Below are 17,138 nucleotides of genomic sequence, written 5' to 3' on the forward strand. Positions count from 1 at the left end.
CCCAGCTACCAGGATCAGAGGAGGCTGCTACAGGTTCACACCTTCCCTGCACTGAACTCCTCCAGACTTGACACTTAAGACCCCAGAGAAATCCAGATTGCTCCATTTCCCCTCTCAGCAGCACCCAGCTCCCCAGCCCCCTCTCACCAGTGAGCACCCAAGCCCCAGATGTGTGTCCTTTCAGTAAAATGTAATTCAGCCATTCTTCCCTGCTGCAAGCAAACCCCAGGCTGGCAGGAGCCCTCCTGCTTTCCCCCAGCCCTGCCCAACTCAAACTCACATTATCCTGAGTTTTTCCTCCTCAGATGTTATTTCTTTTCATTCCAGTTATATAGAAAAAGCCACTCAAACTGCAATTAACAATGCAAGTCGTCCCAATTAAGACTTGCTGTGCCTCTTGTTTACAAGCTGTGGCTTACAACGGGCAGCACCTCCAGCTGCTCTGTGGGGAACTGAGACCGGACAGGAAAATCTGCTCTCACTCTGAGCCCTGCCCTCCTGGAGCCCCAGAGAGAGCAGCAGCAGCAGGGACAATGCTGCCAGAGCCTGCCTGAGTGCTCTGGGATGGAGCAGGAGAGCCTGAGGGACTGAACCTGCCTGGGATGGAGCAGGAGAGCCTGAGGGACTGAACCTGTGTGGGATGGAGAGGAGAGCCTCAGGAGATGGAACCTGTCTAGGATGGAGAGGAGAGCCTGAGAGACTGAACCTGCCTGGGATGGAGAGGAGAGCCTCAGGAGATTGAACCCCTCAGAGATGGAGCAGGAGAGCCTCAGGAGATGGAACCTGCCTGGGATGGAGAGGAGAGCCTCAGGAGATGGAACCTGCCTGGGATGGAGCAGGAGAGCCTCAGGAGATGGAACCTGCCTGACTGGCTGGGCTTTGCTCTCAAACACCACCAGACACAGCAGAGAGCAGGTGCAGCCAGGCTGAGGCAGCCAAATCCACCTCTGGACCACAGCACCCAACACCCCCATGGCAGCAGATCCAAACCAGCACAGGGGATCAGAGATTTTGGGAGTGCTGAAGCTTGTGCGTGGCCTCCAGCTCTGCAGCCAGGTAATTAAAGGTAATTAATTTAGTTTGTACTCAGCTCCAGGTGGAGAATGCTGCATTTGACTGACCAGAACAGCAACAGAGCACAAAGGTGACAAGGCCAAAAGAGTCACCAAATGCAGCAGCCTGGCCAGAAACTGCAGCGAGAGAACAAAAGATTTCCCCTCCTGTACAGAAAACCAAGGCAGAAGAAAAGTAGAAAGAAGAGAAAATAAACCAATGGAAGTTTTATGATCAGCTGAACAGAGCAGAGTTCACAGATGATAAGTGCTGGATTAAAATCCTTCCTCACAGTTTATTTTTCCATTTTAGATTTTGTGCTCTATTTTTGGTTCAGCAACAAGCAAGAAGTTTGTCAGCTGTGCTAATTGCAAAATACTACAAAAATAAACCCTGTTTACATTCTCCCTGAAAGGCCAGTGCTGTACAAAGACATTTCCCTGCATTTCAGCCCTCAGCAGGCACAGGGCACGCGACTGCTCAGCCGTGGGTTTCTCAACAGGCGTTTCTGTTATGGAAACACCTCTCTCCTTGTTGGGACCTTGTTTAGAGTAGAATCAAACGCTGCCAAATATTCCCCTTTACCTGTTAATGGATTAAAGGAAGCTGGAAAACACAGGGCACGGGACAAATGACTTTATGGAGAAGTCAGCCACCCCTGCAATGTTTCCATAAAACACAACCCCGGGGAGTTCCAGCCCCACAAAGGCTCCAAACAGCACCAGCCCCACGTTTGCCTGGGCTTTGGGCTCCTCAGAGGTGGCACTGATGGCAGGAGAGAACTTTGCCCTCTATAAATACAGACACATTGAGCAGCAATCTTTTTATTGCTCTGCTGTTGTTGAGGTGTCTCTGTGCAATTCTGATACTTCACCATGCTGAAAGCAGGAATTTCATCTGCACCTCCCAACTCTCCAAAGGCAGAGAAAATACTGCTCAAACCCCACTTATTTGGGGTCTCTGAGACCCCTGCTCAACTCCTGCTGAAGCGATGCAGCCATGCAGCAGCACTGATGATTGTGCACAGCCTACACCCTTCCTCAGAACTTCTTCCAAGGAAACATTCCAAAAATGACATTTGATTTGAAGAGCTCTCAGCAAAGTGAGTGGCCCAGCAGACCCCGTGATCAGACACTGCATTACAGCCCTGATACAGAGAGGGGGAGGAAAAGCACTGGGGCTTTAATTATGCCAATTGTTATAAATGACCAACTCAAGGGCTTACAGCAATTTTCATCTGAACACAGCCAAGGGAGCAGGTAATGACTCAAAGCTGCTCCTGAAGGAAAGGACAAGGCTTGGAGCCACAGGAAAAGCAGCCTCCTGAAAACCTTAATTTTATTTCTTACTTATTTATTCTTTCTTATTTCTTCTTTCTATTTCTTTATTTCACAGAAAGTGGGAAAATGTGGAGAATACAACATTCCTGGGTGAGCTCCAACTGCTGCTTCTCATTCCTGTTTAACACTGGGCTCGTATTTTGTTAGAAATGCAGTTAAAACAAGGCTGCAAAGTTCCTACTCCTGATCTGCAGAAGGCAGGAGCCAGCCCTGGGTGAGGAATATCCCCGTTCAGAGAGAGACGGAACAGAGCAGCTGCTGAGCATCCCTGAGAATCCCAGCCTCTGGGACAGCTCCATCCCAACATCCCTGAGAATCTCAGCCTCTGGGACAGCTCCATCCCAACATCCCTGAGCCTCTGGGACAGCTCCATCGCAGCATCCCTGACTCTCCGGACCGGCTCCATCCCGCAGGGACACCCGGAGCAGGCAGCGGGGCGTGCCCAGCACGCCCACGGCTCCTCCCTGAACCAGCGCTGCTGCACGCACCGATTCACCGCTGCTGACCCCAAACCACCGGGCAGCCGCTGCTCATTCCCAAACTCCCTTCTCGTTCCCCTTACAGACCCCTAAAGGGACACACAGCGGCGCTGGAACACAGCCTTCCTCTGCGGGCGCCGGCAGCGACACAGCCCCGGCCCCGACCCGCTCCTTCCTCCGCCCCGCATCCCGGAATTCCGCTTCCTATACCGGGAATTCCGCCCCGCATCCCGGGGTCCCGCCCCGCATCCCCGGAATCCCGTCCCGCATCCCGGCAATTCTGCCCTTATCCCGGGAGTTCCGCCCCGCATCCCCGGAATCCCTCCCCGCATCCCGGGCATTCGTGCTCCCGGCACACCGCCCACCCCAGCCCCGCCTCGCCCGTCCCTGCCGGCACCTTGGCCGAGCTCTCCCCGCTCCGCTGGCAGCGGCTCCGCTCCTGCAGCTTCTCGGCGATGTCCTGGGCGAGCTGGCGGGCGGCGGCGAGCAGCGGGAGCCTGCGGGGAACCCAGAGGCTGAGCCCGGGGACAGGGGACCGGATGGGATGGGATGGGATGGGATGGGATGGGATGGGATGGGATGGGATGGGATGGGATGGGATGAGACCCGCCGGTATAAGCCTCGGGAGGGGAAGGTACAACAGCCCCAAAACACACAGCCAAAAAGCCTGGGATGGGTTTTGGGAAAGGACCCGGGAAGGAAAGGCACAGCAGCCCCAAACACACAGCACCCCCAAACACACGGACACCGGGATGGGCTTTGGGAAAAGATCGGGGTACACACAGCACCCCCAAACACACAGCACCCCGAACACACAGCACCCCCGAACACACAGCACCCCCGAACACACAGCACCCCGAACACACAGCACCCCGACCAGACACACGCACACCGGCTTTGGGAAGGCACAGCCCGCACAGCCCGGCCCGCCCGGCCCCGCTCCCGCCCGTGCCGGGCTCCACAGGCTCCGCTCGCTGCGCAGCCCCGGCAGGGCCGGTCCCGGCCCGGTGCTGACCCGGCCCCGACCCGCACCCCCAGCCCGGCCCGGCCCGGCCCGGCCCGGCGCTCACCAGGGGTCCGGAGCCATCGCGGCCCCGGAACCTTCGCGGCGCTTCCGCCGGATCCGCCCGGACGCGCCGCGCGCAGGCGCCGGGAGGGGACGGAGGGGAAAGGAAATGGGAGAGGGAACCGGGAGAGATGGAGCGAGAGGGGAGAGATGGAGAGAGGGGGGAGAGATGGAGAGAGGGGGGAGAGGTGGAGAGAGGGGGAGAGATGGAGAGAGGGGGGAGAGGTGGAGAGAGAGGGGAGAGATGGAGAGAGGGGGGGAGAGGTGGAGAGAGAGGGAGAGATGGAGAGAGGGGGGAGAGATGGAGAGAGGGGGGAGAGGTGGAGAGAGAGGGGAGAGATGGAGAGAGGGGGGAGAGGTGGAGAGAGAGGGGAGAGATGGAGAGAGGGGGGAGAGGTGGAGAGAGAGGGGAGAGATGGAGAGAGGGGGGAGAGGTGGAGAGAGAGGGGAGAGATGGAGAGAGGGGGGAGAGGTGGAGAGAGAGGGGAGAGATGGAGTGAGGGGGAGAGATGGAGATGGAGAGAGGTACCGGGGTACGGGCCCGGGGAGCGCAGCCGGCCCCAGGGGTGCGGCAGTGCGGGGAGCGGGGCCGATGGCGCAGCGGCTCTGCTGTGCGGGACAGGGGGCAGAGGAGCAGGATCAGGTGTTTTGGGGCAGAGGGGCAGGATCAGTTCGGGGCAGAGGGGCAGGGGCAGGTGTTGGGGGCAGAGGGGAGCACCAGGTGTTCGGGACAGACGGACAGATGCAATGCTCGGGGTTTACAGGGGCAGACGGACAGATGTGCGGGGCGCAGGGACAGATGCAATGCTCGGGGTTTACAGGGACAGAGCGGCAGAGGTTCAGTGCCCAGAGGGCGGGCATGGAGCTCTGCAGTACAAGGGGCAGAGGTGCGCAGATGTGTGCAGATGTACACAGCACAGCACCAGAGCTGTCCCCACCCCTCCCTGCTGCCATAAACCCCACACTGAGCCGTGGCGCCCGTTCCCTTCTCCAAACCCCCAGCTCTGACCCTGTCCCTGCCCATCCGCAGCGACATCGCTGCCCTCCCCGTCCCCGCCCCGGTCCGGTGACACTGGCGCTGTCCTGGCTGCGGTGGGCGCAGCCCCTCGCTCCAAGCCCTTCCCGCCGGGATTTGGCCTCTCCCTTTGTTTTTGGATGCGATCGGTGACGCAAATTGGGCACAAACCTGAGGAGCAGCTCCGGGGTGCTGCCAACGAGGCTTTATCGCCCTCGTGACGGGGCTGCTGGGCCTGCTGATAACGGCAGCGATGACGGCAGCGATAAGGACAATCACAACAATGGTGATAACGGTATTGATAACGGTATTGATAACGAGAACGAGCGCATCTCGTCATTCCCGGGGCTGATCCCCGCTCCGCTCCCCCGCTCTTATCACAGCAGAAACAATCGGATTTTAAAGGCAAATAAAGATCCTTTAAAAGGTTCGGATGCCTATAAAAGCGCCCGCTAAGTGCAGCCCGAGCTGAGAGCAGCGCTGTGGGACCGGGGCGGTGTCCCGGGAGCCTCTCCCAGCTGCTGGAGGCCGCTTTTCCTGCAGCCCAGCTCCTCTGTCGGTGAGCACAGCGCTCATTGTGCAGCTCTGCAGCGCGTTCTGGGGCTGGCACCGATCGGTACCGAGCATTTCCCGCTCATTGTGCAGCTCTGCAGCGCGTTCTGGGGCTGGCACCGATCGGTACCGAGCATTTCCCGCTCATTGTGCAGCTCTGCAGCTCGTTCTGGGGCTGGCACCGATCGGTACCGAGCATTTCCCGCTCATTGTGCAGCTCTGCAGCGCGTTCTGGGGCTGGCACCGGTCGGTACCGGGCATTTCCCGCTCATTGTGCAGCTCTGCAGCGCGTTCTGGGGCTGGCACCGATCGGTACCGGGCATTTCCCGGGGGCACACCGGGAACGCCGGGGCCCCACGGCCGGGCCGCGGCAGCCGCAGCCCGAGCGGAGCACGAGGGTTGTCCTCGGGAAAATAAAGGGTTCACTCGCTGTCCGTGTTGCTGTTCGATGCTATCTCGGCCCACGGGGTGTTTACAGTCCCCGGCCGGGCCCGGCGCGGAATTGGGGCAGGAAGGGGCGATGCGGGCGCGGAGCCGCTCCACCCCTCGCTGTGTTTACCCCAAACAAACCGCGGGGCCGGGGCCGGGCCGCACCTTAAAAGCGCGGGCAGGTGCGGGCAGAGGGGACCCGGCAGGGTGGCCGAGCTGGCAGATGCTGCAGCTGGGGCTCAGCGTGCCCCGCTGCCCCGGGGGCGCGGCCGCCGCCTTCCCTATGGCCGAGCCGGCGGCGGGCGAGGAGCCGGGCACGGGGCCGGGTGAGTGCGGGACCGAGCGGGACCCGCCCGTGCCGGGCACGGGGCCGGGTGAGTGCGGGGCCGAGCGGGGGTGCAGGGGCCGGGGCACAGCCGGGGGTGCAGGGCCGGGGCACAGCCGGGGGTGCAGGGGCTGGGGCACAGCCGGGTCCTGCCCCGAGCCCCCGGCTCGTCCCGGTCCGGGCACAGCCGCAGCCTCCGTTCAGCACCCGGGGCACGGCAGTCGGCTGGGCTCGGGGTGATGCTCCTTGGTACCCGGGCAGGGCAGCGCCCTGAGAGAGGAATTTGGGGTGAATTTGGGCTGCAAACAGCCCCTGATCGACCCCTGGTGTTGTCCCAGCCTGGTTTCCGTGGCCAGGAGCCCCCGTGACTGCACCGGGCTCAGGCTGAGTCCGGGACAGGAGCCAGCCCGAGCGGCTCCGGATCCAGCAGCTCCTGCCCTGAACCAGGCTGAGCCCGAGCCGCTGCTCCTGCTGGCCTTGGGCAGGCGCCAGCCTGAGCTGGAGAGCGAGAGCTGGCCCCGGCCCGGGACCCTCCCGATGTGCCACCGCGGGCTGTCCCCGTGTCCCCTTGGCTCGGTGCGAATCCATCCCTGACCCCCAGCAGCCGAGCACAGGCACGGTACAAGCACCCGAGGGTTAATGAGTGCGCTAATTGGCGGTGTCCCCAGCAGAGCTCACCCACGCGGGGACAGCTCCCAGCCCCGGCAGGGCTCGGCTCAGCTCTCCCGAGCCCCGGGGAATGCCGCTCCCGTCTGTCCGGGCGGAGCTCGGAGCCTGCTCTGCCCAGCGCCGGGCCCTGCCCGAGCCCTGATTGGGGCTGGGAGCTTTGGGAGCGGGGAAAAGCCCCTCACGGTACGAGAAGCAGCCCTGACACCCAGCTGGGACCTGGCCCCACGCTTCTGCGGGGCCCGGAGCTGATGGGAGCGGGAGAGGGCAAAGCCTGAAACGCTTCCCTTGGCAGGGCAGAGCAAAGAAACGCAGGACGCGGCCGTGAGACTTCAGAGCGCCGCTGGCGGGGCGGGGAGAGGCGATCGGTAAAAGCTCTTTGTCCCGCAGAGGCGCTGGGCTCATCCCCGGTCACCATCGTGGTCACGTCCGAGGCCGACACCTGGGACATCGACACCTCCCCGGGCCGGGGCTGCGGGCCCTTCGTGGACTGGGCCAAGATGCCGGAGCCGCGGGGCCCGGCGCGGATCCCGCGGGACGTGCTGGGCCGGCCCCCGAAGGAGCTGAAGCGGCTGGCGAGGGAAGGCTGCTGGGCCGGGAGCCACGCGGGCCGGGCCCGGCTCTACCCCCGGCTCATCCAGCGCGTCTCCTGCCGCCTCGTCACCCCCGACGCGCTCGTGTACCGGGACGTGGCCGGCCGGCTCTTCGGGAAGCGCAGCGTCAGCTCGCACCCCCTGCCCGAGTTCCTGGAGGGCTGCCCCGTGCCCACCTACTGCCTCAGCCCGCACGGCGTCACGGCCCTGAAGAAGATCCTCATCTGCGTGGGCGCCCTGTTCCCCGACATCACGCACAGCCCGCTGCTGCCGGCGCTGGCGGCGCTGCTGCTGCACTACAGCGAGGACGAGGCGCAGTGCTTCGAGAGCCTCTCGCGCCTCATCGCCAGCAACGCTCCCCACGCCGCCTACATCGACCAGTCCTTCCTGGCCCACCAGGCCTCCTGCATGACCTTCGGGGACCTGGCCAGCAAGCACTGCCCCGCGGCCCACAAGCTCATCGCCGGCGCCGCCGCCAACGTGCTCGAGGTCTACTCGGAGTGGCTGTCGTGGCTCTTCCCCGGGCTGCCCTTGGCCTACGCCGTGCGCGTGCTGGACGTGTTCCTGCTGGAGGGCCAGAAGGTGCTGTACCGCATCGCCCTGGCCCTGCTGAAGCAGTTCAGGCTCTCGGCAGCCCCGGCCGGGCCGCAGGGCTCCGACGTCAAGGCCGAGCTGCAGGCTTTCGTCAGCAACATCGCCCAGCACGTCAGCGTGGACAAACTCCTGGAGAGAGCCTTCGGCATCCGCCTCTTCTCCCGCAAGGAGATCTGGCTGCTGCACATGGCCAACAGGAAGGCCTTGGTGGAGAGGGGCATCACCGTGGTGCAGAGGAGGTGAGGAGAGCTCTGCGCTCCCAGCTCTGGGGCTGAGCCGGCAAAATGGGAGCTCCTGTGGAGAGTCTGGGGGAGCTGCAGGAACCTCCCACATCTGTGGCTGTGCTGGGCCCTCACAGCCCCTGGCGGACCTTGTGAGGGGACACGGCAGAGCAGAGTCAGGGACCCTGTCAGGGGACAGGGCACAGCAGAGTCAGGGACCCTGTCAGGGGACACGGCACAGCCAGAGCTGGGGACCCTGTCAGGGGACAGGGCACAGCAGAGTCAGGGACCCTGTCAGGGGACAGGGCACAGCAGAGTCAGGGACCTTGTCAAGGGACACGGCACAGCCAGAGCTGGGGACCCTGTCAGGGGACAGGGCACAGCAGAGTCAGGGACCCCGTCAGGGGACAGGGGCACAGCCAGAGTCAGGGACCCTGTCAGGGGACAGGGCACAGCCAGAGTCAGGGACCCTGTCAGGGGACAGGGCACAGCAGAGTCAGGGACCCTGTCAGGGGACATGGCACAGCCAGAGTCAGGGACCCCGTCAGGGGACAGGGCACAGCCAGAGTCAGGGACCCTGTCAGGGGACAGGGCACAGCCAGAGTCAGGGACCCCGTCAGGGGACAGGGCACAGCCAGAGTCAGGGACCCTGTCAGGGGACAGGGCACAGCCCAGCTGGGGGTGTTGGCAGGGAGCTCACGGCGCACAGGGCAGGGCAGGACCTGCTGCAGGGGCTGTGCCCCATAAAGCAGAGGCCCCAGCCCCCCAATGTCCGTCCCCCCCAGGCCGTCCTTCCACCTGGCCGTGGACATGCAGAAGTTCAGCTCCAGCACGGTCACGGCGCAGGAGATGCGCCTCGTCTGGTCCTGGCTCCCCCAGCGCTTCTCGCTCTTCCCCCCGCTGCTGCTCTTCTCCACCTCCCAGGACGGCTGCAGCCTGCAGAGGTGAAGCCTCACCTGCCCCGGGGCCGGGCGGGCATGGAGGAACCTGGGCAGGGCTTGGTGCTGGAGGGAGGAGCAGCACAAGTGACCTGGGCCCCTCTGGGGCTGCTGGGGACCCTCCTGGGCTCGATTCGGGGTCCCGAGGGTGGCTGAGGGCAGAGGGCAGAGGGCAGAGGCTGGCCCAGATGGGCACTGACACCTGGGCACCGCCCGGGGCACAAGGAGCCCTGCGGCTGTGCCAGGCAGGGATGTCCCCTGTGCCACCCTGTGCCAGCACGCTGTGAGCAGCCAGGGACAGCTGGCACCCCCTGCCCATGCACAGCCAGCACCCCCTGCCCGGGACAGCCGGCACCCCCTGCCCATGCACAGCCAGCACCCCCTGACCAGGGACAGCCAGCACCCCCTGCCAGGGACAGCCAGCACCCCCTGCCCAGGCACAGCCAGCACCCCCTGCCCAGGGACAGCCAGCACCCCCTGCCCATGCACAGCCAGCACCCCCTGCCCAGGGACAGCCAGCACCCCCTGCCCAGAAAACCCCCGCCCAGCACAGCCCCCGCCCATGCACAGCCAGCACCCCCTGCCCAGGGACAGCCAGCACCCCCTGCCCATGCACAGCCAGCACCCCCTGCCCAGGGACAGCCAGCACCCCCTGCCCAGGGACAGTCAGCACCCCCTGCCCATGCACAGCCAGCACCCCCTGCCCAGGGACAGCCAGCACCCCCCCGCACAACCGCCCCCTGCCCAGGGACAGCCAGCACCCCCTGCCCAGGGACAGCCAGCACCCCCTGCCCATGCACAGCCAGCACCCCCTGCCCAGGGACAGCCAGCACCCCCTGCCCATGCACAGCCAGCATCCCCTGCCCAGGGCTCCAGCTCCCCCCAGCCCAGCCTTGTCCATCCCTGCAGGTTCTACACGTGCTGTGAAGGCTACGAACCCACGGTGCTGCTCATCAAAACCACCGAGGGGGAGGTGAGCGTTTCCAGGCAGGACTGGGGAAGGGCACGGGCTGGGTGCCCCCCCTGGCACTTCTGGGGGCACCCACGGGCTGTGTGCTCCCTGTGCTGCCCTGCCCGGGTCTGTCCCAGCTCCCAGGGCAGAACAAACTGCCCCTTGGCCACCAGGACACACCTCAGCCGGGGGTGCTGGGGAACCAGGAGGAGAGGGTGGGAGAGAGAGGCCACGAGTGAGAGTGATCCATGCCTGAGCTCCCTGTGCTCTCTCCCAGGTGTGTGGGGCCTTCCTCTCCTCCGACTGGGCCGAAAGGAAGAAGAGCGGAGCCACGTCGGGCTTTTTTGGGACAGGGGAGTGCTTTGTGTTCACTGTAAGTCGCGGTTTGTGTCTGGCTCTGTCCCCTCGTTGCTGTCCTGCCAGGACACGCCGTCCCTTCCCTGCCCCAGGCCCCACCCGGAGCAGCAGCAGCACCTTCCCCGGGCTCACCAGGTGTGTGCCGTGCCCAGGTGCGCCCCGAGGCAGAGAGGTACGAGTGGGTGCTCATCCAGAAGCCGGAGCTGGCCAAGGCCGTGCCGCGCTCCCGGCAGCGCTCGCCTTCCCCCGCTCCCGAATCCCCGCTCGGCTCCCCCCGGGACAGCTCCAGCCCCAAGCACCTGGCCGTGCCCTCGGCGCAGGGCAGAGGCCGCCTGTCCCCGTTCCTGGCCACCAGGCACTTCCTGCTGCCCTCCAAAACTGCCTCCATGTTCATGTCCGGCTCCCGGGATGGCATCGTTATCGGTAAGGGGGGATCGATATCGGTAAGGGGGGGTCGATATCAGTAAGGGGGGTCGGTATCGGTAAGGGGGGTCGGTATCTGTAAGGGGGATCGATATTGGTAAGGAGGGGTCGGTATCGGTAAGGGGGATCGGTATCTGTAAGGGGGATCGATATTGGTAAGGAGGGGTCGGTATCGGTAAGGGGGATCGATATCGATTAAGGGGGGATAGATATCCGTAAGGGAGGGTCGGTATTGGTAAGTGGGGTCAGTATCGGTAAAAGGGGATCGATATCAGTAAGGGGGATAGATATTGGTAAGGGGGGAACCCTATCAGTGAGGGGGGATCCCTATCAAAAAAGGAGGATCTCTATCAGTGAAGGGAGGATCCCTATTGATATGGGGAGGATCCCTATCAGTGGGGGGATCCCTATGAGTAAGGGGGGATCCCTATCGATAAGGGGGGATCCCTATCAATAAGGGGGGATCCTTATCAGTAAGGGAGGATCCCTATCAGTGAGGGGGGATCTCTATCAGTAAGGAGGGTATCCCTATCAATAAGGGGGGATCCCTATCAGCTCCCCAGAGCTCCGGCTGGGGATATCGGGTTAAAGTCCGGGCAGGCGAGGGCAGCTCCCCTTCCCCAGCCCGGGAGCTCCCCCGGGAGCCCCAGGGATCCCCAGAGCCCAAACCCTGCCGGGGTTCGCTGCCCGGGCCCGGGCCGGCCCTGCCCAGCCCTTCCCTCGCTCCGAGGGCGGCCCCAGCCCGGCAGGGCCGGCCCAGCCCCAGCCCGTGCTGCCCTTGCAGGCGGAGGGGGAGGCCAAGCGCTGTCCCTGGACGCCAGCCTGCTGCGGGGACACACGGAGCGCTGCGAGACCTTCGACAACCCCCCGCTCTGCCAGGAGAACTTCCAGGTGCAGCTCCTGGAGGTGTGGGGCTTCCAAAGCGCCTAGGGGGCCCTGGGCACACCCCGAGTGCCACCCACGGGCACGGGGACCCCTCCCCGCGCTGGCACCCCCGGCCGGGCTGGGGCCACCTGGGCGCTGCTCCGGTCCCCACGGGCCCTCCATGGCCAGAACAGAGCGGAGCAGAACAGGATGGATCAACCAGACCGGAGCAGAGCAGACTGGATCAGAGCAGAATGGATCAGATCAGATCAACCAGACCAGATCAGAGCAAAGCAGAATGGATCAGCTGGCAAAGCCCTGCCGCAGTTTGTGGGTACAGTGACAGCTCCAGGGGGACCCCACGTTTGGGGCTGAGCCCTTTGCTCTGTCCCCAGCCCAGGGCTGGTGTGGGGCTGCAAGGCTGGACACGGAGGAGATTCCCCAATGGGATCACCAAGATGGGCTATTTTAATGTGGAATGGGAACATTTGGTGTCACTGGGCTGGGATCACCAGGATGGGCCATTTTAATGTGGAATGAGGAGGTTTGGTGTTCTCTGTCAGACATGGGAAGGTTGGGGGCCATGGGGAACCCTCTGGCTGCAGCAGGAGAGCCTCCACAGGGTACCCAGGCACACTGAGAATGGCTCAGAGCCTCCACAAGGTACCCAGGCACACTGGGAATGTCTCAGAGCCTCCACAGGGTACCCAGGCACACCAGGAATGGGGCGTCTGGGCCAGAGCCGCCAGGAGAGGAATCAGCAGAAATGAGAAATAGCCAGGGGAAGGGAATTGCAGCAGTGGGAAGTGCGACCACTGAGACAGCTGCTCCTGTGACTGATCAGGATACACCCACCAAACAGGGCTGGGATGCCAATTAATAAAAAGCAAACATTAATAAACCGATGTGATCAGCAATTGGTGGAAGCTGATGTCCTCGTTTGTTAAAATGTGTAAATAGTGCCAAGCTGTGATGAGCAGGGAGCCTTTTGTGGGAACCCCCAGCTCCTGCTCAAAGGAATAGCAGCAGGAATGGCTGGGCTCGGGCGGGAGCTGCCGCTGCCCACCGGGAACGAGCCGGGGCCAGGCCAGCCCTGCCCGCGTCCCAGCGGCAGCCGGGTGGCAGCAGGACACGGCCCCGGGGCAGGAGCTCCGGGGACTTGAGGCTGGAAATGCACTAAGAGCTCGGCTTTTAATGTGGATCAGATCAGAGCAGACTGGATCGGAGTCATCTCTGTTTTCCACCCAAGCAAGCTTCACCCACGCCCTGCAGGGCGCCAGGGATGGGGAAAGCCTCCGGCTCCTCACCTGGCATCCCGAACAGTGAGGGGCTGATGCCATCCCGAACAGTGAGGAGCTGATGCCATCCCCAGGCGCCGGGAGAAACAGCAGCGGATTTGCCCAGAGAGAGGGGAGGGCAGCCGGGCACTGCCCTGGGCAGGGCTGTGCCACCCACAGCAGGGCACTGGGTGGAGCTGAGGGCACTCAGACCCTACCAGGGCCCAGCAGTCCAGCACAAAACCCCCCAAACCCGCTGAATGTCTCAAGCAGGGTTGCAAAGCTGGCCAGGGAAGAAAGGAAAAGACTCGGGGAGCTGTCACTTGTTAGAAACTCTGCTCCCTTCTCTCCTCATCTGCCAGAACTCTTGCAGTAAACCAGAGGATTTTCCCAGCGCGGCACTGCGGCTGCCAGACCGAGGCGCTCCTCTTGGGCTTTTGTGTCCCGTTCCTCCTCTCCCCTTTGCTTCCCCGTGGCCCTTGCCGGGAATTCAAGGGCCAGGAGTGGTCAGGAGTGCCTCAGCAGCGCCCTCGCAGAGCCTGCTCTGCCCTGCTCCTGTCCCTGGGCGGGATGGACTGCACATCCCAGGATTGCTTTGTGTGGGATGGACTGCACATCCCATGGACTGCACATCCCATAGACTGCACATCCCATGGACTGCACATCCCATGGACTGCATCGTGTGGGATGGACTGCACATCCCATAGACTGCACATCCCATGGACTGCACATCCCATGGACTGCATCGTGTGGGATGGACTGCACATCCCATGGACTGCACATCCCAGGATTGCTTTGTGTGGGATGGACTGCACATCCCATGGACTGCACATCCCATGGACTGCATCGTGTGGGATGGACTGCACATCCCATGGACTGCACATCCCATAGACTGCACATCCCAGGACTGCACATCCCAGGATTGCTTTGTGTGGGGTGGACTGTACATCCCATAGACTGCACATCCCATGGACTGCACATCCCATGGACTGCATCGTGTGGGATGGACTGCACATCCCATAGACTGCACATCCCATGGACTGCACATCCCAGGATTGCATTGTGTGGGAGGGATTGCACATCCCATGGGCTGCACGCCGAGGCTGGGAAGTGCAGGTGGGTGCTGAGTGCTCTGCCTCTGACGTGGCATTCCCAGGAACAGCGGCGGAATTGTCCCGTTCTGGCTGCAATTCCTGCGGGTTTTTTCACCTCCTGTGGGTTGAAGGCGTTTGGGAACCCTCCAGCCCCGGGCAGGGTGAGGGGCTCTGTCCCCAGCGCTGCTCCGGAGGATGGACAGGCAGGGAGGGCTGCAGGTCACCGAGGCTGCCCCACAGCTCGGTAGGGAAAGGAATGGTTTGGGGCACAGTTCCCGCCCCTCCGTGCAGCAGCCAGGCAGAGTTTGCAGCTGCACAGCCGCAGGTGCTCCGCAGCTGTCCCGGAGCCGCTCAGCGGGCAGGATCCCGGGGCTGTGTCACCGCGGGACACCGAGGGACGGAGCGGCCCGTGCTCCTGCATCCCTGTCCAGGGTCCTGCGTGCCCTGCAAGGACGAGGAGCTCCCCCGAGCTCCGGCACAGCTCGAACCCATCCCCGGGCACCCCCCGTGCCTCCCCCGGGACTGCCGGGGGGGATCCGCCCTGCTCTGAACCCGGGCTCTGCAGAGAGCAGGCAGAGAGGAGTGGAGGGGCTGTCTGAGGTGACAGCGATGCCAACGCGGCTGTCCCCGTGCCCGGGCAGCCTGGCCCGGCCGCTCCGACAGGGAGCATCCCTGCTCCATGCGCGGCTGCAGGCTGACGGGAAGGAATTCCCGCACGTTCCATGCTGGGAGGAACGGAATGCATCGGGAGCAGCGCAGGTAGAAATCCTCACGGAGGGTGGCATCCTCACCCAGGGCCTGCCCCAGCTCTGAGACAGCCCGGGAAACATTCGCTGCTGGCTCAGTGCGGCGGGAAAAGCGCTCAGGTCAGCCCGGGTGAGGCCGGGTCATGGCCGGACACTGCCGGCTCCAGGGCTTGGGGAGGGAAACCAGGGAGTCAGGACAGGGCTCACTGCAGCTCCGGAGGAAAACTCGGGGCTGAATCCCCTCAGCTCAGCTCATTCCCTGCCGTGGAGCCCCCAAAGCTGTGCAGGGAGCAGAGGCAGGCTGGCCCCAGCCATCCCCAAAGCTGTGCAGGGAGCAGAGGCAGGCTGGCCCCAGCCATGGAACCCCAAAAGCTGTGCAGGGAGCAGAAGCAGGCTGGTCCAGCCATCCCCAAAGCTGTGCAGGGAGCAGAGGCAGGCAGATTCAGCCGCCCCTCTGGAAAGCAGAAGCTGCCTGTGAGGGCTGCACCAGCTGCGCTCTGCCCCAGCAGAAAAGGGGGTGAACCTGCCTTTATCTGCTTCCCAAATGCAGTCTCAAGCCAGAGGATGTGGCAAGGCTTGGCTACGGGGGTCCAGACAAGGAAAAGACAGAGACTCAACAAGGGAGGACGGTCAATAGAGTCACATCCTCCATCCTGCTCACACGGGGGATCTTCCTGCCCACCTGCAGACCCCACGTCCTGCTCCGGGCTGCTCACACTCTCCGCGAGGGCTGGGCCAGCCTCCCTGCACTGCCCTTGGAGCTGGGCTGGGCTCCTGGAGCTGCCTCCAACCGGGGCTGAGCGGGCAGGGGGCAGGGGCACTGCCCAGGCACGGCCCAGGCACGTCCTGCTGCCCGAGGCCAGGTCTGTGTGATCCCCCAGACCCAGCCCGAGTGCAGGAACTGCTCCCAGCTGGGAAAAGGCTCCCAGCAGCTCCAGGGAGACAGGAAACCTCTGTATTGTCACAGCTGGCGGGTGCTCTGCAAACACAGGATGTGTCCATTAAGCAGCCCATTTCCCCAGGCCGGTGCCGAGGTGGGCTGTGCTCAGGTGGGAGCCGTGCAGCCCCACCAGCTCTGCTCCAGCTACACTAGCCCTTCTCCAGCTCCAACAGCTCCTCTCCAACTGCTCCAGCTCCATCAGCTCCTCCCCAGCCCCACCAGCTCTGCTCCAGTTGCTCCAGCTCCTCTCCAACTGCTCCAGCTTCATCAACTCCTCTCGAGCTTCACCAGCTCTGCTCCAGCTCCTCTCCAGCTCCATCAGCTCCTCCCCAGTCCCACCAGATCCATCAATTCTGCTCCAGCTGCTCCAGCTCCTCTCCAGCCCCACCAGCTCTGCTCCAGCTCCATCAGTTCTGCTCCAGCTGCTCCAGCTCCTCTCCAGCCCCACAAGCTCTGCTCCAGCTCCATCAGTTCTGCTCCAGCTCCACCAGCTCATCCCCAGCCTCACCAGCTCTGCTCCAGCTCCATCAGCTCTGCTCCAACTGCTCCAGCTCCAGCTCCTCTCCATCCCCAGCATCTCTGGGCAGTTTGGGCTCTGCACTGACTCCTTCCACAGGGATGTGGGTAATGATGCAGGGGAGTGGAGGCATGGACAGAGGTCCCCACTGCTCCTGCGTGGGCAGAGACCCCATGGTTGGTGTCCCACAGCACTGGGAGCCCTGCCCAGGCTGCCTTGGGCCACACTGAGACAGCAAAGTCTGGAACAGCCCCTGGACCTGAAATGATGCATCACAAGAAGCTCTGCTCTTGTTTCTTCCTTGGACTTGCTTTCAGTCTGCAAAGAGCAGAAAATGATTCCACACCAGGCACCATGCCATGCAGCAAATGTCCCTTTTGCCCCCACAGGCTGTCCCTCTGTCTTTAAAGCCATCTGGGAGCCCCTCAGACAGGGAGGTTTGCTTGTGGAATCCCACAGCAAAGGGGAAATGGGATCAGGGAGGTGAACAGCAAAGTTTGAGTGAACTCATCACATTTCAGGCTCTGCTTTCCCAGGACCCCTGCAATGGTTAAAGAGCTTCTGAAGGGATTGCTCATCTCCTGACAAAGCAAAGCTGATGTCTGCAGCAAGCACAGGCCAAGCTGCCCTGCTGCTCACCTCACCATGCTGGGACCAGTGTTTGCATCCCTGGGCTTCCCCATCCCATCCCAGGGCA

General features: G+C 63.1%; 2 protein-coding genes across 2 annotated transcripts in view; one reads left to right on the top strand and one right to left on the bottom strand.

Moving 5' to 3' along the window:
* The window catches only part of STX8 (syntaxin 8), a 78,817-nt gene extending 74,762 nt beyond the window's left edge, over window positions 1–4,055 (bottom strand). Inside the window, exons 1-2 of the mRNA XM_030962319.1 lie at window positions 3,943–4,055; window positions 3,270–3,369 (exon numbers count right to left, since the gene is read on the bottom strand). Coding sequence (XP_030818179.1) covers window positions 3,270–3,369; window positions 3,943–3,959 — 117 coding nt within the window. The 5' untranslated portion in view covers window positions 3,960–4,055. The remainder of the gene's footprint in view (window positions 1–3,269; window positions 3,370–3,942) is intronic.
* A 2,102-nt stretch (window positions 4,056–6,157) lies between these two features.
* LOC115911376 (TBC1 domain family member 24-like) lies at window positions 6,158–11,933 on the top strand. Its single transcript, XM_030962318.1, has 7 exons — window positions 6,158–6,260; window positions 7,316–8,351; window positions 9,119–9,277; window positions 10,181–10,244; window positions 10,501–10,596; window positions 10,733–11,003; window positions 11,788–11,933. Exons 1-7 carry the CDS (start codon window positions 6,158–6,160, stop codon window positions 11,931–11,933), a joined length of 1,875 nt encoding a protein of 624 aa, XP_030818178.1.
* Window positions 11,934–17,138: the final 5,205 nt, after the last annotated feature.

Source organism: Camarhynchus parvulus, chromosome 18, assembly GCF_901933205.1.
Source record: "Camarhynchus parvulus chromosome 18, STF_HiC, whole genome shotgun sequence".
NCBI classification, from domain to species: domain Eukaryota; kingdom Metazoa; phylum Chordata; class Aves; order Passeriformes; family Thraupidae; genus Camarhynchus; species Camarhynchus parvulus.